The following is a 22,627-nucleotide window of genomic DNA, read 5'->3' as shown; positions in this document are numbered from 1 at the left end:
TAGGCACATGCATCAGCCGAACAGGCACATCTACATTAAGTTAGATGGGGTAATAGAGAAACAGATGTCCATGCAGAGTGATGAATACTTCATACCTACTATTCCAACAGAAAACAGGCTAGGGTCACTACAGAAGTGCTGATGGCCAGTTTCTTGTCTGATAAACAGGCAGGAAGGCTGTTGAATGGGACAATTTTCACCCATGACCTCAGCAGTTACAGAAAATGACTACAGTAAACTCTGTTAACCAGAACTCGAGCAACCATCACTCTCAAGCAACTGTACAGTTTTCAGGTGTTGCACTTTGTTTGCCCCCCGCAGAAACATACCTTAAGTTTTTAGAGTTTTAGCATTTTAAAAAGGAAGATGAGAATAAAGTCCCTCCCCCCATCCTGAGAACAAGTCAAACCAAACAAATAGTAGTGGGTACAGTATTAGTCAGGCCTATTTTAATAGCGACTCTCAAGCAACCAGAAACTACAGTTATCCGGCATCTACCAATCCTCATGGGTGCTGGTTTACTGTACAGTGTAACAATGCATCTCTGAGACCGAAAGACAAGATGGTGGTGGGTGTGTGAGACAGCACTCGGAATAGACTTGTGAAACAGAACAGTCAATGTGTAAAAATCAGAGCTTGCAGCAAATCATATCTGAGCAGGCAATTCAGTCTGACAAGCAGTTGTAAGTTTTAGTGTTTAGCGACAACAGAACTGACTACAGCATATTAACACTAAAGTGTCAGAATCAACGCAGCACTAAATGAGTAAAGATTTTAAGAATAAACCTCATGTTTCCTCTGCACATACTCAGAAGTACACAGAACAGTTGTCCCTTTTTATATAAATGTTCTATAGTTATTTCAGCTGGAAAAGCAACAGCAACTTGGTCAATTACACTTCAGGACTCAAGAAGAAAATGCTCAAACTCTGCTGGAAACGTTCTGAGACAGACACACAGTCCAAAAAAGTTACACAAATGAAACAACTTATATTTGATATGAAAGCAGGCATTAAATATTTTATGTAATATTGTGAATTAAACAGTTCACAAATATTGCCATAAAAAGCATCTGGCATTCAACTGTGTAGTGTTACAATTTCTGGCTTTACTTACAGTACATTTGGCAAAATCATCCTTCACCCAAATAAAAAAATAAATTTCAATCCATTGTGAAAGGCAGGGATTGCGATATAAAAGTCAGTCTCTATCATGTTATTTTGCTTAACTGCTTCACTTACAATTCAATGGTTAAAAAGTTCATCTGCTCAAACAGCTGACAGAGTCTAGAACTATAAAGTTTGGCTTTTTAATTTCACAAAAAGACCTGCAAAGCTGCACCTATTATATAGAACTGCACAGCCAGTCAACAGCCATACCACTTATCATAAGAACATGATGAAGCATATTCATCTGTTCATGGCAGGAAACCAAGAACATGAAGCGTACCTCAGCACAAAGCTCGGAAACCAAGCTGCATCCAAGAGAAGCAAGCTTGAATGCAAACCTTAGTCACAAGCAGATGAACTATAAGGCCGATGTGGTGCAGTGGTTAGCATCGTCGCCTCACAGCAAGAGGTTCTCCAGTTCGATTCTCGGCTGGAGCACCTTCTGCATGGAGTCTGCATGTTCTCCCTGTGGTTGAGGGACATTTAAAGACATGCAAGTAGGTGCGTGCGTGAATGGGTGTGCCTTCGTTGAAGGTTGGGCATTGGGCTGGCACCTTGGCACCGTAAAACTCTACTGCCAATCATAAGCGGACCGGTGTTCCGCTGTGGCGATCCCTAACCGGGAAGAGCTGAAAGACATTACTTTTTACTCACAAGCAGATGAACACTCACAGGACTGTGTCACTGATATCTACATCCAGAAGACCCCAAAAAAGAAATGACAACACAGGAAATGAAACATCCTTATTCATGTGTGCCAATCCAGGACTGATAAAAATCACACACAAAAGAGAGACCTGAGAAAGGCGACTACAGTTACCTAGAGTGAGGTGAACAGTAAATTAAACGTTAAAAGAACTCTTAACTAATTAGCCTACATATAAATGCTTGGGAATGTTCAGTTAGCAAGCTATACAAAGTAGCTAGTGGTTATACCATTGTATAATATGGGACAAAAAAGTGACATGGAGCACAAATCACAGTTTTCTGTCTGTAACAGACATCTCTGAGCGGTACCTTCATGGAATGGGGAGATGCAGCTGTGCAAGTCTTTCAGGATGCAGCAAGACGTCATACCCTGCTCTAAAGTGAAACTTGATGTGCACACATCTTCTGCTTTCTCCATTGTCTTCAGAATTAGCACACCATATGTAATAAGGAAGTGAATGGCAAGCCCCTACAGCTATACAGGGAGGTGCCATTACAGCAGTCGTGATATCGTGGTAACAGAAAGTCATCATAACTGATTCGGATGTTGCCACTCATGCTGGTGTCTTTTTCTCGGAAGGCTTCAGTCATGTTTTGGAGCTGAGTGCAGATATGGATGAATCGGTCCAACTGAATGGTGGGATATGCAGATCTTGAAGCATTCTGGGAAACTAGCATCTGTGCTACCTGTGGGCTCAGGTTATATCCCATTTGAGACAAAGCTGAAAAAAAGACAAAAAGAAATAAGACTCTGTCATCATATGACTCACCTTCTGCAAGTTGCCTCAAAAACAATATGCACAAGTTCAGGGTTTTTCAAAACAAGCTGCTCCTGAGCTCATGCTACAACAATCCACCAGCAACAGCAGCATAGAAATGATGTCATCACTCATCAATGACTAGCGCTTACAATAAAGTACACCAACTTTAGTGCAGTGCAGCTGTCAAAAAGGTCAAAAGGTTTAAAGAATGGCTACAGATGTGGTCTCAGAACTGAAGTATCTTTTTACTAGCACAGGTAAAAGCAACCAGTTCAAAGAAAATTCATTAATTTACTTAATACCAAATTATCTGTTTAATCCATTACAGGGTCATGAGGAAGATAACGTAGTACTTACTAGGATTAAGGTAGAGGAACTTATCCTGAACAGGGTACCAACTCATCACAGGACAGACATGCACGCACATACATGCACACCACTTGTATATACGGGAAATGCACAGCAATACCAACTCCCCTATACCATGTCTCGGGTGTGGGAAGAAACTGGACATGCATTTGTAATAAACTGGAATACCATTAGGAGCTTGGACAAAATGAGAAACATTTCATTTTTCTACCCATGTCACTGGAGGCGGTCAATAACTTTGCAAAGGGTATGAACTTCGCATCACAATAAAGGAGAGAAACAATTCCACTTAAATTTGATTTTGTTAACCTTATGTAGATTAGTGATCAGCAGTATGGTTTCATGTCAGGAAAGAGTACTACATATGCGATGTTTGCTCCTAGTGTGTTATTGGAGAAATACAGAGAAGGTCAGAAGGAGTTGCATTGTGTCTTTGTAGACTTGGAGAAAGCATATGACAGGGTGCCTAGAGAAGAGTTGTGGTATTGTATGAGGAAGTCAGGAGTGGCAGAGAAGTATGTAAGAGTGGTACAGGATATATACGAGGGTAGTGTGACAGTGGTGAGGACTGCATTGGGAGTGACAGATCCATTTAAGGTGGAGGTGGGATTACATCAAGGATCAGCTCTGAGTCCTTCCTTATTTGCAGTGGTGATGGACAGGTTGACAGATGAGATCAGACAGGAGGGCCCCGTGGACAATGATGTTTGCAGATTACATTGTGATCTGTAGTGAGAGTAGGAATCAGGTTGAGGAGACTCTGGAGAGGTGGAGATATGCTCTAGAGAGCAGAGGAATGAAGGTCAGCAGGGCTAAGACAGAATATATGTGTGTAAATGAGATGGGGGGGTAGAGGAATGGTGATGATGCAGGGAGTAGAGTTGGTAAAGGTGGACGAGTTTAAGTACTTGGGATCAGCAGTTCAGAGTAATGGTGAATGTGGAAGACAGGTGAAAAAGAGAGTACAGGCAGGGTGGAATGGGTGGAGAAGAGTGTCAGGAGTGATTTGTGACAGACGGGTACCAGTAAGAGTGAAAGGGAAGGTCTACAAGACAGTAGTGAGACCAGCTATGTTATATGAGTTGGAGACAGTGGCATTGACAAAAAGGCAGGGGTCAGAGCTGGATGTGGCAGAGTTAAAGATGCTAAGATTTGCACTCGGTGTGACTAGGATGGATAAGATTAGAAATCAGTATAGTAGAGGGTCAGCTCATGTTGGACAGTTTGGAGACAAAGCAAGAGAGACGAGATTGCGTTGGTTTGGACATGTGCTGAGGAGGGATGATGGGTATATTGGGAAAAAGATGCTAAGGATGGAGCTGCCAGGTAAGAGGAAAAGAGGAAGGCCTAAGATAAGGTTTATGGACGTGGTGAGACATGCAGGCGGTTGATGTGACAAAGCAAGATGCAGAGGATAGCAAGAAATGGAGAGAGATGATTCGCTGTGGCGACCCCCAACGGGAAAATCTGAAAGATGATGATGATGTAGAAAAAATCCATGTGGAAAATTCATTAAAATCTTCCATAACAAATCTTGGATGATCACAAATATGGTGCATCCTGGGGTTGCTCACAGTATCATCATCATCAGGATACCGCACAGCCAGGCTAGTACCCACAGTATCATCATCATCAGGATACCGCACAGCCAGGCTAGTACCCACAATATCATCATCATCAGGATAATGTACAGCCAGGCTCATACCCACAGTATTATCATCATCAGGATACTGTACAGCCAGGCATGTACCCACAGTATCATCACCATCAGGATACCATACAGCCAGGCTTGTACCCACAGTATCATCATCATCAGGATACCAGCACAGCCAGGCTCGTACCCACAGTATCATCATCATCAGGATACCGTACAGCCAGGCTAGTACCCAGATTATCATCATCATCAGGATACCGTACAGCCAGGCTAGTACCCACAGTATCATCATCAGGATACCGTACAGCCAGGCTAGTACCCACAGTATCATCATCATCATCATCAGGATACCGTACAGCCAGGCTAGTACCCACAGTATCATCATCATCAGGGTACCGTACAGCCAGGCTAGTACCCTCAGTATCATCATCATTAGGATACCGTACAGCCAGGCTAGTACCCACAGTATCATCATCATCATCATCAGGATACCGTACAGCCAGGCTAGTACCCACAGTATCATCATCATCATCATCAGGATACCAGCACAGCCAGGCTAGTACCCACAGTATCATCATCGTCAGGATACCTTACAGCCAGGCTAGTACCCACAGTATCATCATCATCAGGATACCGTACAGCCAGGCTAGTACCCACAGTATCATCATCAGGATACCGTACAGCCAGGCTAGTACCCACAGTATCATCATCATCAGAATACCATACAGCCAGGCTAGTACCCACAGTATCATCATCATCAGGGTACCGTACAGCCAGGCTAGTACCCTCAGTATCATCATCATTAGGATACCGTACAGCCAGGCTAGTACCCACAGTATCATCATCATCATCATCAGGATACCGTACAGCCAGGCTAGTACCCACAGTATCATCATCATCATCAGGATACCAGCACAGCCAGGCTAGTACCCACAGTATCATCATCATCAGGATACCAGCACAGCCAGGCTCGTACCCACAGTATCATCATCAGGATACCATACAGCCAGGCTAGTACCCACAGTATCATCATCATCAGGATACCGTACAGCCAGGCTAGTACCCACAGTATCATCATCATCAGGATACCAGCACAGCCAGGCTAGTACCCACAGTATCATCATCATCAGGATACCGTACAGCCAGGCTAGTACCCACAGTATCATCATCATCAGGATACCAGCACAGCCAGGCTAGTACCCACAGTATCATCATCATCAGGATACCGTACAGCCAGGCTAGTACCCACAGTATCATCATCATCAGGATACCAGCACAGCCAGGCTAGTACCCACAGTATCATCATCAGGATACCGTACAGCCAGGCTAGTACCCACAGTATCATCATCATCAGGATACTGTACAGCCAGGCTCGTACCCACAGTATCATCATCAGGATACCGTACAGCCAGGCTCGTACCCACAGTATCATCATCATCAGGATACCGTACAGCCAGGGAAAAATCTTCAATTCCTTTACAGGTACATTATTCATCAGGTCACAAGATTAAATCCGTTTCAATCAATGGTTTATCCAGCACAGGATTATCCCCATGCCACTATCAGTTCTGACCATACCAGTCCTAATACAAGCACTAGAGGCCCTGTGCATCTACACATATCCGCTACAGTTTTATTACAGGAGGCCTTGTCCATACCAGCCTCAGCTCCCATCAAATAAGACAAAGGTCAGACAGTTCCAACATAGATTGCTTTGTTCACATCAATCTCAGTCCCACCACAGTAGACCAAGATTAGAGAAAGGCCTGCCAACACCGGTTTCCAGTACCCTAAAGGAGACCCTGCCCATACCAGTACTAGTCACACCAACAAAAGACATGCCTACACCAGCCTCAATACTGTTAACAGTAAGCCATGCCCACGCCAGCCCCACTCCAATGACAGCTGTTCCGCCCCACATAACTCTAGTCTCATCAAGGATACTGTCCACATCATCTCCCATACCACCTGAGAAGCTCTACCCGAACCAGCTCCTGTACCAAAAAAGAGCTCTATAAAATCAGTATTAGTACCACAAATGCCGCACTGCAGACACATACGATCAGATCAGTACCAGCTCTATCACAGAGAGCCCTGCCCAGATCAGACCAACCCCAGTTTCATCAGGAGTGGTGCAGATAAGATTAGACCCAGTCTCAACACAGAATTGTTTGGCCACACCATGTCCGATTATTTATTTATTGATTGACTGACATTTGTTAACCGGATTAGTCCAACTGAGCCAGGAGCCCATTTTCAGTGGAGAAAAGCTCCAGAAATAATACAAGTAATTACGCTATTTACAAAATATTAAAGTAGGGTAACAGAAATATAGTACTAGTCAAAAATTTGTGCACAGCAGTACAATGCATAGGTAAAAAATAACAGTTAAGTACAATTTCCAAAATTTGAGAACAACAGTATATAGCACAGACCAAATAATTGAAAGGTTTAGAGAATATTACACTAAGGAGTACAGTACAAACACAGTTTGTTAGGAGTACAGTGTGAATACAGTTTGTTAGGAGTACAGCGTGAATACAGTTTGTTAGGAGTACAGCGTGAATACAGTTTGTTAGGAGTACAGCGTGAATACAGTTTGTTAGGAGTACAGTGTGAATACAGTTTGTTAGGAGTACAGCGTGAATACAGTTTGTTAGGAGTACAGTGTGAATACAGTTTGTTAGGAGTACAGCGTGAATACAGTTTGTTAGGAGTACAGCGTGAATACAGTTTGTTAGGAGTACAGTGTGAATACAGTTTGTTAGGAGTACAGTGTGAATACAGTTTGTTAGGAGTACAGCGTGAATACAGTTTGTTAGGAGTACAGCGTGACTAGAGTTTGTTAGGAGTACAGTGTGAATACAGTTTGTTAGGAGTACAGTGTGAATACAGTTTGTTAGGAGTACAGTGTGAATACAGTTTGTTAGGAGTACAGCGTGACTAGAGTTTGCTAGAGCAAGCACAAGGTAGTACAAGGAGGAACAAGAGTTAAAAAGGAAAAGCAGGTAAGATGAGAAGAGAGGAGACTAGTTCAAGTTGGGGGTTAGCAACGGCATGACCAAGTCTTCAGGAGAAAAAGTTTTAGTTCTTTCTTAAACAGGTATTTATGCTGAATGCTTCTGATGTTGAGAGGGAGGGAGTTCCAAACATGGGCTACAGAGTATTTGCAAAGGGTCTTACCAATGTTTTTGTTGGGTTTGTATAACTGAAGGAGGTATTTACTGGCAGTACGGTGTAACGAGGGGGGTTACAGAAGGAGACTAAATTGGAGATGGAGGGACAAGATGAGGGTTCATATAGGACAGAGTGTGCAATATGTAGCTGGGGTATAAGTAGCTGTTTGGAGAATTCTGGCCATTGGAGTGACTTGAGGCAAGACAATGGTGCAATTTTGTTACAAGTTTGCTCTAGTTTAGTGAAAAGAGATGTTTGAACATGAGTAAGGACAGGGGCAGCATAAAGAAGACAGGGTAGGAGCAGGGCCTGAACGAGGGACAGTTTGGAGGAGGGTGACAGAAATTTGATTATGAAACAGAAGTCTAAGTTTCTGGTGGGTCTTTTTTATACTTTGTTGAATATGAATATCAAATTTTAATTCGTCAATGATAACTCCAAGTAGTTTAGTACGGGCTTCAGGTTTAATAATGGTGTTGTTGAGAGAGGATATAGAGAAAGAGGCTTTGTGCTGAGCAAGTGTTTTGGGGTGGAAGAGGAGTGGAGTTTGGTTTTTTTTTGGATTTAATATGAGTTGGTTATCAGAGAGCCAGGTTTCAACAGAGGATAAGGTTTGTTGAGTGAGGGCTAGTAGATTAGGGATGTTGTGGGCAGAGGTAATGACGGTGGACTCGTCAACGTACTGTAGAAGTGTAGAGAGGTTAGTAGCAGAGTGAAGTTTGTTAGTGAATATATTACACAGGATGGGGCCCAGAATTGATCCTTAGAGAACTTCAGTATTAACAGGGAGGGAGGAATGGAGAGAGGACAGTTTGCCAGTGGACAGATTGCTGCCTGATGGAGAGATAGCTAGAGAACCAGTTGATGGAGGAGGTAGAGAGATGTAGGTCTGAGAGTTTAGTTAGAAGTTTAGAATGAGAGGCAGTATCAAAAGCCTTTGAAAGATCAAGGAAAAGACTGGAGACGAGGAGGTTATTGTCACGGGCTTCAGCTATTTGGGTAAATGACAGTAATGCAGTAGAAGTGCTATGGTGGGGCCTAAAGCCGTGGTGGGTGGGAGTGAGGGGACTGTTATCGAGAAGGTGTTTGAGTAGCTGAACATGGATGCACTTTTCCAAGATAGCAATTGGTCTAAAGTTGGAGGATTCTGTAAAGTTGCCGGCTTTGTGAATAGGGATAGTATAGAAGGATTTCCAAATGTCAGGGACCAGGGCTTCTGAGATGGAAAGGTTAATAAGACTAGAGACAGGGTAGGCGATGGATTGAGCAGCTATTTTTAGGAAATGAGGGGGTAGCTGGTCTGCCGAGGGAGATGAGGGTTTAAGTATGTTAAGGAGAGATTTAATTGTAGTAAGTGGGACTGGTTGGAAAGAAAAAGCATTGGAGAGAGCTTTGTTATGGGGTAGTGGAGGTGTTGAGTGAGACGTACTGTTTTGTGTATTAAGTGTGAGGTTTTGAATACTTTCTATGAAATCGCTGTTAAGGAGGGAGGCAATTTCAGAAGCAGTGTTGTTAGGAAAGGGGATGGGAGTAGTGGGGTTACCTGAGTGGAGTAGGTTGTTGATGGTGGTCCAGAATTTGTGGATTTGTGTGTGGGCTACTTTGTTTAGAGGAAAAAAGTTCTCTTGTCTTTGCTGACAAGTTTTTTTAGCCAGGTTTCTGAGCTCTCTGTCTGTCTGCAGTAAGAGAGGAGACTTGTTTTTAACCCAGGCTTTCCAGGAAAAATCTCTTTTGTGCATGATTGAGCGGGTTTGTTTTGTTAGCCAGGGGGTGTAGCTGGACTGATTCTGTTTTTTCTGGATGGAGCAACAGAATCAAGTGCGTCAAGGAAAATCTTACTGAAGGAATTTACTACCTTATTGAGAGGGAGGTGAGAGAGGAAGGACCAATTAATTCCAGAAAGTTTGGAGTTAAAAGTGTCTGGGTCAAAGTGGGTAAGATTTCAGCATATCCTGTAAGTAGGGTCTTTAGTTGAGTGTTGGGTGAATCTCTGTATGAAGGTTGAAGCGTCACTCAATGAGTTGGGAAGTATACCTGGATTATGACAGAAGTGAGGAACTGAAGTAAGGATCCAGTCAAGGATGGGTCCGGATGAGGAGTTTTTTTTTTTATTCTAGTAGGGATGGAGATGTGTTAGTGAAAACCATGAAGGTTAAGACTATGGGTAGGGGATGAGGGGGACAGTTTAGTCTAGTCTATATTAGTATCTCCAAGTATGATAGTTTCATAAGGGATATGGTGGGTAATCCAGGACAGGATGTTCTCTAGGATGGGAATAGTTTCATAAAGGATATGGTGGGTAATCTAGGACAGGATGTTCTCTAGGATGGGAATATTATCACCATGGGGAATGTATAGAGAGATTATGGCAAATTTCTTTTGTGAGGGTTGAGGTGACAATTTAAGATGGGTATTTCAGCAGGTGAGAAGCAGGGAACAGAGATGGAGAGAGGGGGCAGGTTAAGTAGCTCAGAGTAGAGGATAGCAACCCCCTCCCGTTTATTGATTATATCTGAGTGAAAGATGTTAACCTGGGGGTAAGACTTCTGAAGGATGTGAGGTTTCAGCCAAGTTGCTGACAGGGCAAGAATGTGAGATGTGTTAGATATCCAGGAGTGCAGGCCTGTTAATATTTAGAGTATTGTAAATAAAGTTAGAGAAGATTTCTTAGAAATTTGGAAGGGGAATTACTGGTAGGAAGGGATATGGGAGGGAGGGGTATGAGTAGTGATATTGCACAAGGAAGATGTGGGAGGCCCTGGGTTAGGGTAGATGCCTCCATCCAAAAGAAGAGTGTCGAAGAAAGTGAGAAGGGAGTACATTCAGGGTAGTAGGAAATCGAGGTTTCTGACGAGAAGAGAGATGAGTTAGAACAAGCAGGAACTTCGAAGGGGTCAGATTGTGAAATAGGGAAGAGAGATGGTGAGATTAACTGTGAGTAAGAGACAGCATCAGTATTAGGAGTATGGGGGACAGTAGAGGAAGGGGCTTGACAGTAGAGTGGTGAATGGTAAGAGGTTGTTAGAGAGGAAGAAGGGACAGAGTGGCCACATAACTGGAGACAGATAAAGTACAGTTTTGTACCTACCATAAATGTAGATGTCCGATAGGTATGCATCTGCAGTCATAACATATGGGTTGTCCTGCCTCAGGCAGCCCTTCGGTCGGCCGGATTCCAAAGTCTGGGTCTGGCCTCGGCTGATGTCGCACTTTCCCCGACGTCAGAGTGTCTGGGGTATAAAAGCATCAGCCCACGCCATTTTCCTCAGTTTTTCTTGCCCCAGATGCCAGGTGCCCTCTAGGAAGGCTAAATTTGGATAAATGCAATAGAATTCCAAACATTTGCAAAAGTATATATAGATATATAGATATATATATATATATATATATATATATATACACAAGTATATACAAACAAATACACCATAATAGATTCCCCCAGCTAGCTAAAAGAGGGGTAAACACCCTAGGAATACCACAGAGGGGTAGGAGGGAGGGTAAACCTGACTGCAGATGCATACCTATCGGACATCTACATTTATGGTAGGTACAAAACTGTACTATGTCTTTCAAGGATGCATCTGCAGTCATAACATATGGGTAGAATACCATAGCCAATCTGGGGGAGGAGGTACTAAGAAAAGGATGGTGTAGTTAAGATCCCCTGCAGGACTGCAGTTGCAAACCCTGCTCTGGATCTGGAGTATAAAGGTAGATTGTAATGTTTGGCAAATGTATGCACGGAGCTCCAAGCAGCAGCTTCTAAAATGTCCTTGGTAGCCACCCCTCGTAGGAAGGCTGTAGTGGTGGCCGTGGCCCTTGTGGAATGAGGCCTGATGTTTGCAGGAACTGACTTTCCATGAAAGGAGTAACAAAATCGAATGCAATTTCCTATCCATTTTGAAATTGTCTGTTTGGAAATTGCTTTTCCTTGCACCCCAGCAGCATATGCTACAAATAGTTGGTCAGTTTTTCTGCTACTTTTAGTTCTGTCCAAGTAGTAGCGTAGTTGTCTGTGTATATCCAGGGTGTGCAGAAGTTTTTCCCCTCTATTCTGTGGATTTGGGAAGAACATAGGCAAGTGAATAGCTTGGTTCAAGGATACCCTAGATACCACCTTTGGCATAAAAGTAGGATTAGTTCTTAGTGTAACTCTGTCCTGATGGAAGATAAGAAAAGTACAGTTTTGTACCTACCATAAATGTAGATGTTCGAAGATCCACATTGCTGCAGTCCTTACATATGGGGGTAGTCCGCTGTCCTCGGTCGGCCCGAATACCAAAGTATTAGGCTGACGTCGGTCACGGCGCTTAAAACTGACATCAGGACGTCAGGGTACAAAAGCGCATGACCGACGTCATTTCCTCAGTCTTTTCTTGCCCCAGATGTCAGAAGGCCCTAACAAAACAGGCCAAAGCCAAAAACCAGCAAAACCCAACCAACCACCCGTGCACTATGTACAACACAAACCACACCACCACCTTCAACAACAGAGGGGAAGGAGGGAGGGTAAATTGGACTGCAGCAATGTGGATCTTCGAACATCTACATTTATGGTAGGTACAAAACTGTACTATGTTCTTCATCTCACATTGCTGCAGTCCTTACATATGGGTAGAATCCCAAAGCAGAGGTAAGGGAGGATGGCAAAACTATAAAGCATTAGGAGCTGCCAACATGCCTTGTAAAATTGCAGTTGCAAATCCAGCCCTAGATTTAGAGTAAAGTGGAAGGTGGTAATGCTTAGAGAAAGTATGCACTGAACTCCAAGTAGCTGCTTCCAAAATATCTTTAGTAGCCACCCCCCCTTAAAAAAGCTGTAGAAGTGGCAGTAGCCCTAGTGGAATGAGGCCTAATCCCAGCTGGAATCACCTTACCATGATGGGAATAACAGAAAGCAATACAAAAACCAATCCACTTAGAAATAGTTTGTTTTGACACAGGTTTGCCCTGAGAACCCAAAGCAAAAGAAACAAACAACTGCTGAGACTGCCTGAACCCTTTAGTTCTGCTCAAATAATATCGCAACTGTCTGTGTATATCCAAAGTGTGCAAAATCTTTTCCCCTTTATTTTGGGGGTTTGCATAAAAAGTAGGCAAATGAATAGTTTGGTTTAAAGCCACACTAGAAACCACTTTAGGCATAAAAGAAGGGTTAGTACAAAGACACCCTATCCTTGTGGAAAATTAAGAAAGGCTCAACTGCCATAAGGGCCTGTAATTCAGAAACCCTTCTCGCAGAGGTAATGGCCAACAAAAAAGCAGTCTTCCAAGATAAATATTTCAACTCTGCCGATGCTGCAGGCTCAAAAGGTTGTAGAGTGAGTTTCTCCAACACAAAATTGAGATCCCAAGCAGGAGTAGGAGCTCTACGTGGGGTCTTATATTCTTTGCCCCTCTAAGGAATTGCTTAAACAAAGGCTGAGAAAATAATGGTGGGTCACAGTCATAGTGAGCAGAGATTGCTGCAGCATGAACCTTTATAGAGGAGAAGGACAAACCTTTGTCCAATAACTCAGTAAGGTATTGAAGTGCCACATTTAAATTAGGTTTAGAAACATCAAAATCCTTTGCTGTACTCCAAAATAAAAATCTCCTCCATTTATCTGCGTAAACTTTCCTTGTACTAGGCCTTCTGGCCTCCAAAATAACATTCAAAACTTGTTGTGGAAGCTGAGACCCTCCAGGGTTTAAACCAGAATATGCCAGGCTGTCAGATGTAGAGAATGAAGTTTGACATTGAGTAAATGACCGTTCTCCTGAGACAGCAGGTGAGGAATCGAAGGCAAAGGCCATGGAGGCTCCTGTACCAGACTTCTCAGTAATGGGTACCAGTGCTGTCGAGGCCAATCTGGAGCTATTAAAATCATGTTTGGCTTGTCCTGTCTGACCTTCAGCAGTACCTTTGGGAGGAGAGGCAGAGGTGGAAAGGCATACACGTGAAGATTGCTCCAATTGAATGAGAGAGCATCCACTTTCCAAGCTGAGGGATGAAACCTTTTGTGCAAAACTTTGGCAGCTGGTAATTTAGTGGAGAAGCGAACAGATCTATGTCTGGAGTTCCCCATAACACTGTCAACCTCTGGAATACATGAGGATCCAACTTCCACTCGTGGGGATCCATAATTTGTCTGCTCAACACATCTGCTAAGGAGTTCTGTGCTCCTGGCAGAAACCTTGCCTGAAGATTTAGCTGTAAACTGAGAGCAGTCTCCCACAAAATCATTGCTTGTCTGCATAGAGGATAAGAATGTGTTCCCCCTTGCTTGTTGATGTACCACATGACAGTTGTGTTGTCTGTTTGAATCAACACCTGTCCTGGAAGAAGTAAATCCTTGAAAGCTATCAATGCAAATTGGACTGCTAACATCTCCTTCAAGTTGATATGTAGATGTTGAAGTCTGGCAGGCCACGTGTTTTGTATCCATTTTCCATTTAGATGAGCTCCCCAAGCTTTGTCTGAGGCATCTGTCGTTAAAATCTGACTCGCCTCTGGCCGGGTCACAGAGAGTCCCTTGTTTAGGTGACATTCCTGAGCCCACCACAAAAATTCCTTTTGAATGCAAGGTATTATTTGAATGACAGTGTCCAAATCTTGGCAGTGCTGTGTCCATACATTCTTGAGATACCATTGTAGCTTCCTCATATGCAGTTTGGCATTGGGAAGTACCAGAATACAAGATGCCATGAACCCCAAGGCTTGAAGGACTGTCCTTGCAGTCAGCCTGGACTGATGAGACAACTGGTGGAAGTAAAGAGAAAGATTCTTTTGTTTGTCCGGGGTCAAAAAGGCCATCTGGGATGCTGTATTCAGTCTCACATCCAGAAAGCACATGTCCTGAGAGGGTACTAGACTGGACTTTATTTCGTTCACAGAATACCCCAGGCATCTTAACACTGCCATCACATACTGTAAATGATGAAGAAGTTCGTCCTTTTCTTGGGCCAGTATCAGGCAATCGTCCAAATAAGGATAGATCTGTATTCCTCTTAGCCTGAAGAAAGCTACCACTGGAGCCAGAACCTTCGTGAACACTCTGGGCGCAGTAGATAAGCCAAAGGGCAACGCAGAGAACTGATAATGTGAAGTCCCAGCCAAACGCAGATACTTCCTGCAACTGGGCCTGATAGGAACATGAAGGTAAGCCTCTTTGAGATCCAGAGTCACCATCCAGTGATCTTTGCCCAGCAGAGGTAAAAGCTGTTGTAACGTTAACATTTTGAACTTGGGAATGTCCAGATATGAGTTGAGGATGGATAAATCCAAAATTGGTCTCCACGTGTTTCCTTTCTTTGGTACTAGAAACAGGCGAGAATAAAATCCTAGGCCCACTTCTGGCAGAGGAACCGTTTGTATGGCCCCTATTTGAAGTAGTAAAGAAATTTGCTTGCGAGCCTCTAGTCTTTGCTGAGGAGGAACGTCCGGCATGCCTTTGAAAGGAGGCAAGGTATGGAAATAAAACTTGTAACCCTGGTGTATGATATCCAATACCCATTTGTCTTGGGTAATCAACATCCAATTTTCCTTGAAGAGTGCTAACCTTCCTCCCAAAGGTGCTGCCAGGCAAGAAGGATCTGGCAGCTGAAAAAGTAGGTCATTGGGCCTGTTTACGAAAGGACTGGCCCCTGCCCTCACCCGAAGATTGTGCAGGTGAACTCCCTGTTCTAGGCCTGAAAGAACTCTGAGCTCTGCCCCTACCACGTCTTCATAAGAAGGATACGTCCACCCCTTAAGCAGGCCAATTCCTACTAAACTTCGGAGGCTGATCTTGCAAAAAATCCTTAACAGCCTGCATAGACTTAGCCTTGTCTTCCATTTTCTTCAAGACTGATTCCACAGGTGAACCAAACAACACATCAGACTGCAAAGGAGCATCCAAAATCCTTGTCTTAACATGGTCAGATAAATTCTGATCCTTTAACCAGACGTGCCTGCGAAGAACAGAGCCAGTGGCAGCCACCCTAGACGAGGCCTGCACAGCATCAAAACCACACTGTAATGAATGCTTACCCACTTGTTCAGAGACATGCACCAAATCTTGCAACTCTTTACACTCAATGCCTTCCGCCAGAGCATCCACCTTAGACTTCAGTTGAGAAAGAAGAAAGTTTTGATATTTCAACATATGAAACTGGCAATTCAAAGCCCTCATAGCTAAGGTAGAAGATGTATAGACCTTCTTTCCCCATCTATCCAAAGCTCTGGCTTCTTTATCTAGAGGAAACGGATTTTTTACAACAGAGGCCTTGACACCCTTAGGTCCCTGACTAATAGTTTCTGGGTCCGCCCTAGGACTCTTATAAAGATATTTATGAGCCTCAGGCACCCTGCAATACCTATCCGGTTTAACAGGAGCAGGAGGCAGAGAATCAGGATTAAGTGAAGCCTCTGCAAACACATCTTCCACAACATCCAGAACAGGGGGTATAGCCAAGGGCCTATGCTGGGGTAACAGCAAAACTCCTAAGCCTTTTCCTAGAATCAGAGAAGTCCTGACCTTCCCACTTAAAATGTTCCCTCATAGAATGAAGTGTCTCTGAAAAGAAAAATCCTCTGGAGGAGAAGCAGAAGGAGTGGAATCATCTGCATCAGAATCAGAATAAGGAGAATACTCCTGCAAGTCTTCAGCTGAAGACTCTGAAATATCCGAAGCCTGCTCAAAACTTCCCAACTCTGGCTCCACCCTAGGCCTCTTATCAGGAGGGGGCATAGAACCTCTAATCAGAGTAATTAAATCTTCTGCCATTTTAAGCATGTGCTTCTTAGGCACAGACCCTGCTGAACTAGGAGTGACACCAACAGAAGCTGAAACTGGCCTGCCTCTGGGAGAAGCCTTGGAAACAGAAGGAGAAGGCCTAACCACCCTAGGAAGGGAGGGGAGTACAGTAACTTGGGAAGCCCCTTCAGCCTGACCTGCCTCCTGAGAGACCACCTCCTGCAAAATCAAAGTCTCCCCCTGAGACTCCAGAGAAGACTCCGTCGGAACCACCGGTTCCACAGAAGCCTCTAAAGAACCGGCGTCCGGAACGGACGACTCATCTTGCCTGGGTTTAACTGTTTTGTCTTTGCGATTCTTACAGAAGCGAGCGCCGGAGAATCCGACGGCATATTATAATTGCACCGCTTCCCAAAGACCAGCCTAGCACAATCCAACCTTCGCTTAATAGTGCGTTTATTGAACCTAGCACAAAAGCGACACCCAACAACGTCATGCTCAGGCCCCAAACAAGGAATACACAAAGAATGATAATCCCTATGCGGTATCTGTTTCCCACACGAAATACAGTTATTCACTTTTTCTGACATCCGGTAAAACACTGAGGCAAGAAAAAACCAAAATAATCCCCAACGGGGTACTTAGCCAACTTGGATTCGGTCTGAAACTCCGAATATTGGGAGAGAGTTCCATATTTTACCAGTGGTGTTGGCAAATAGCGCGTCACCACCTAGGTTGAGAGATTTAGTTGTTTGGACAAGGAGTGTGTTTGCTGAGCGAAGGCAGCTTAGATTGGAGTAGGGAGTCATTAAATTTTTTAGTGCTGGGGTATTCTCAGGTTGTTTAAGGATTTTGAAGGCCTCTATGAGTTGGGACTGGTGAAGAAAGTACAGTTTTGTACCTACCATAAATGTAGATGTTCGAAGATCCACATTGCTGCAGTCCTTACTTATGGGTAGTCCACTGTCCTCGGTCGGCCCGAATACCAAAGTATTAGGCTGACGTCGGTCATGGGCGCCTAGATCTGACATCAGAGCGTCAGGGTATAAAGGCGCATGACCGACGTCATTTCCTCAGTCTTTTCTTGCCCCAGATGTCAGAAGGCCAAACCAGAAAGGCCACAGCCAAAACAGAATACCTCCCAAAACATGCCCAACAACAACCATCACCTAAAGCATAGCACCAAGTCTAACTACAGTGGGGAAGGAGGGAGGTAAATTGACTGCAGCAATGTGGATCTTGAACATCTACATTTATGGTAGGTACAAAACTGTACTATGTTCTTCATCTCACATTGCTGCAGTCCTTACTTATGGGTAGAATCCCAAAGCAACGGGAAAGGGAGGATGGTAAAAATCATAAAGCATTAGGGGCCGCTAAAATGCCCTGTAAAATTGCAGTGGCAAATCCAGCCCTAGACTTAGAATAAAGAGGAAGGTGGTAATGTTTAGAAAAGGTATGCACTGAACTCCAAGTAGCTGCCTCCAAAATGTCTTTGTAGCTAGCCCCTTTAGAAAGGCCGTAGAAGTAGCAGTAGCCCTAGTGGAATGAGGCCTGATTCCAGCAGGAATCTCCTTACCATGATGGGAATAACAGAAAGAAATACAAAACCCAATCCATTTAGAAATAGTTTGTTTTGAAACAGGTTTACCCTGTGAACCCAAAGCAAAAGAAACAAACAATTGCTGAGACTGTCTGAACTCCTTGGTTCTGCTCAAATAATAACGCAACTGCCTGTGAATATCCAAAGTATGCAAAATTTTCTCCCTTTATTTTGGGGTTTGCATAAAAGTAGGCAAATGAATAGTTTGATTTAAGGCCACACTAGAAACCACCTTAGGCATAAAGGAAGGATTAGTACGCAAAGATACCCTATCCTTATGAAAAATCAGGAAAGGCTCCACTGCCATGAGGGCCTGTAATTCAGAAACCCTTCTTGCAGAGGTAATGGCCAACAAAAAAGCAGTTTTCCATGACAAATACTTTAACTCGGCAGTAGCTGCAGGCTCAAAAGGTTATAGAGTAAGTTTTTCCAACACAAAATTGAGATCCCAAGCAGGAGTAGGAGCTCTACGTGGGGGTCTTATATTCTTTGCCCCTCTAAGAAATTGCTTAAACCAAGGATGAGAGAATAAAGGAGGGTCACAATCATAGTGAGCAGAAATGGCTGCAGCATGGACCTTTATTGAGGAGAAAGACAAACCCTTATCCAATAACTCAGTAAGATATTGAAGAGCAACACTTAAATCAGGTTTGGAGACATCAAAGTCCTTTCCTTTGCTCCAAATAAAAATCTCCTCCATTTATCAGCGTAAACTTTCCTGGTACTAGGCCTCCTGGCCTCCAAAATAACATTCAAAACTTGTTGTGGAAGCTGAGACCCTCCAGAGTCTAAAACAGAATATGCCAGGCTGTTAGATGTAGAGACTGAATCTTGACATTGAGGAAGTGACTGTCCTCTTGTGACAAAAGGTGCGGAATCAAAGGCAGAGGCCATGGAGGTTCTCGTACTAAGCTCCTCAGTAGTGGGTACCAGTGTTGTCGAGGCCAATCCGGTGCTATCAAAATCATGGTTGGCTTGTCTGGCCTTCAAGAGTACCTTGGGAAGAAGAGGCAGAGGTGGAAAGGCATATACATGCAGATTGTTCCAACTGAATGATAGAGCGTCCACCTTCCAAGCTGTGTGATGAAACATTTTTGTGCAAAACTTTGGCAACTGGTAATTTAGTGGAGAAGCGAACAGATCTATGTCTGGAGTTCCCCATAACACTGTCAACTGTTGAAATACATGAGGATCCAATTTCCACTCGTGAGGATCCACTATTTGTCTGCTCAATACATCTGCTAAGGAGTTCTGTGCTCCTGGTAGAAACCTTGCCTGAAGATTGAGGTGTAGATTGAGAGCAGTTTCCCACAGAATCATCGCTTGCCTGCAAAGAGGGTAAGAATGGGTTCCCCTGCTTGTTGATGTACCACATGACAGTAGTGTTGTCTGTTTGAATCAACACCTGCCCTGGGTGCAGTAAATCTTTGAAAGCCATCAATGCAAACTGGACTGCTAACATTTCCTTCAAGTTGATATGCAAATGTTGGAGTTTGACAGGCCACGTGTTTTGCACCCATTTTCCATTGAGGTGTGCTCCCCAAGCCTTGTCCGAGGCATCTGTCGTTAGAATCTGACTCGCCTCTGGCCGGGTCACAGAGAGTCCCTTGTTTAGGTGACATTCCTGAGCCCACCACAAAAACTCCTTCCGAATGCAAGGTATTATCTGAATGACAGTGTCTAGATCTTGGCAGTGCTGTGTCCATACATTTTTGAGATACCATTGAAGCTTCCTCATATGCAATTTGGCATTGGGAAGCACCAGAATACAAGATGCCATGAACCCCAAGGCTTGAAGGACTGTCCTTGCAGTCAGCCTGGACCGTAGAGACATTTGATGGAAATAAAGAGAAAGGCTTCTTTGTTTGTCCGGGGTCAAAAAGGCCATCTGGGAAGCTGTATTCAGTCTCACACCCAGAAAGCACATGTCCTGAGAGGGTACTAGACTGGACTTTGTTTCGTTCACAGAATACCCTAGGCATCTTAACACTATCATCACATACTGTAGATGATGAAGAAGTTCGTCCTTTTCATGTGCAGTAATCAGGCAATCGTCCAAATAAGGATAAATCTGTATTCCTCTTAGTCTGAAAAATGCTATCACTGGAGCCAGAACCTTTGTGAACACTCTGGGCGCAGTAGATAAGCCAAAGGGCAATGCAGAGAACTGATAATGTAAATTTCCAGCCCGAAAACGCAGGTACCTCCTGCAACTGGGCCTGATAGGAACATGAAGGTAAGCCTCTTTGAGATCCAGAGTAACCATCCAGTGATCTTTTCCCAACAGAGGTAAAAGTTGTTGTAAAGTCAGCATCTTGAACTTTGGAATGTCCAGGTAAGTGTTGAGGATAGATAAATCCAAAATTGGTCTCCACGTGTTCCCTTTCTTTGGAACTAGAAACAGGCGGGAATAAAATCCTAGGCCCACTTCTGACAGAGGAACTGGCTGTATAGCTCCTATTTGAAGAAGTAAAGAAATTTGTCTGCGAGCCTCTATCCTTTGCCGAGGAGGGACGTCTGGCATGCCTTTGAAAGGAGGCATGGTATGGAAATAGAACTTGTAACCTCGGTTTATAATGTCCAATACCCATTTGTCCTGGGTGACTAAATGCCAATTTTGCTTGAAAAGAGCCAACTTTCCTCCCAAAGGAGCTGCCAAGCAAGAAGAATCTGGCAGCTGAAAATGTAGGTCATTGGGCCTGTTTACAAAAGGACTGGCCCCTGCCCTCACCAGCAGATTGAGCAGGCGAACTCCATTGTCTCGGCCTGAAAGTACTCTGAGCTCTGCCCCTACCACGCCTAGATCTACCCCTAGACTGAGAATCAGAAGAAGGGAACGTCCACCCCTTAGTAGGCCAATTTCTACTAAACTTTGGAGGTTGTACCTGCAAAAAATCTTTAACAGTCTGCATAGACTTAGCCTTGTCTTCCAGTTTCTTTAAGACTGACTCCACAGGAGGACCAAACAAAACTTCAGACTGTAAAGGGGCATCCAGAATTCTAGACTTAACATGCTCAGACCAATTCTGATCCTTAAGCCAGGCGTGCCTACGAATAACTGAACCAGTGGCAGCCACCCTAGAAGAAGCCTGTAAAGCATCAAAACGACATTGCAAAGAGTGCTTACCCACCTGTTCAGAAACATGCACTAAATCCTGCAATTCTTTACACTCTATGCCCTCTGCCAAAGCATCCACTTTAGACCTTAGCTGAGAAAGGAGGAAATTCTGATACTTCAACATATGAAACTGGCAGTTCAAAGCTCTTATTGCTAAAGTAGAAGAGGTATACACCTTCTTACCCCATCTATCCAAAGCTCTAGCTTCCTTATCCAGAGGAACCGGATTCTTAACAACAGAGCCCTAACACCCTTAGGCCCCTGACTAATAGTTTCTGGGTCCGCCCTAGGACTCTTATACAGATATTTATGAGCCTCAGGCACCCTGTAATACCTGTCCGGTTTAACAGGGGCAGGAGGCACAGAGTCTGGATTAGGGGAAGCTTCCGAAAAAACATCTGAAACAACATCCAAAACCGGAGGTATAGCTAAGGGTCTATGCTGTGGTAAAAACAAGAACTCCCTAAGTCTCTTCCGTGAATCAGAGTAATCCTGTCCCTCCCACTGAAAATGCTCCCTCATGGAATGCAGAGTTTCTGAAAATGAAAAATCCTCTGGAGGAGAAGCAGAAGGAGTGGAATCCTCTGCATCAGAATCAGAATAAGGAGGGAAATCTTGAATGTCTTCAGCAGAAGACTCTGAATCATCTGAGGCCTGCTCCAAACTTTCCAACTCTGGCTCCATCCTGGGCCTTTTATCAGGAGGGGGCATAGAACCTCTAATTAAAGTAATCAAATCCTCTGCCATTTTAAGCATGTGCCTTTAGGCACAGACCCTGAAGAACCAGAACTGACACCAGAGGAAGGCAAGACAGACCTGCCCTTAGAAGGAGCCTTAGAAACAGTAGCAGAAGGCCTAACCACCTTAGGCATAGAAGGGAGAATAGTAACCTGAGGCCCCTTCAGCCTGACCTGCCTCCTGAGAGGCCACATCCTGTAAAATCAAAGTTTCCCCCTGGGACTCAACAGAAACTTCAGCCGGATCCACCTGTTCAGCTGTAGCTTCTAAAGGTCCGGTGTCCGAAACAGACGAATCATCCTGCCTAGGCTTTAAAGATTTGTCTTTGCGCTTCTTAGTAGAAGCAGGCGTCGGAACATCCGATGGCATATTATAATTACACCTCTTGCCAAAGACTAACCTAGCGCAATCTAACCTCCGTTTTATAGTGCGCTTATTAAACCTAGCACAAAACCGACACCGACGCCGTGTTCCGTCCCAAACAAGGAATACAAAGCAGTGGTAATCCCTATGCGGTATCTGTTTCCCACAAGAAATACAATTATTCACTTTTCTGACATCCGTAAGTAACTGAGGCAAGAAAAACAAAAATATTCTAACGGGTACTTAGCCCA

The 22,627-nt window shown here is 44.0% G+C and overlaps 1 protein-coding gene across 1 annotated transcript in view; it reads right to left on the bottom strand.

The window, feature by feature from the left end:
• Nucleotides 1-1,706: 1,706 nt before the first annotated feature.
• PEF1 (penta-EF-hand domain containing 1) overlaps nt 1,707-22,627 on the bottom strand; it is a 172,137-nt gene continuing 151,216 nt past the window's right edge. The window contains exon 5 of the mRNA XM_044082815.1: nt 1,707-2,598. Coding sequence (XP_043938750.1) covers nt 2,306-2,598 — 293 coding nt within the window. The 3' untranslated portion in view covers nt 1,707-2,305. The remainder of the gene's footprint in view (nt 2,599-22,627) is intronic.

This window comes from Protopterus annectens, chromosome 1.part1 (assembly GCF_019279795.1).
Source record: "Protopterus annectens isolate FY-2018-M chromosome 1.part1, PAN1.0, whole genome shotgun sequence".
Taxonomy (NCBI): domain Eukaryota; kingdom Metazoa; phylum Chordata; order Ceratodontiformes; family Protopteridae; genus Protopterus; species Protopterus annectens.
Note: the sequence above shows the minus strand (reverse complement) of the source record. Positions and strands in the feature narration are given on the sequence as shown.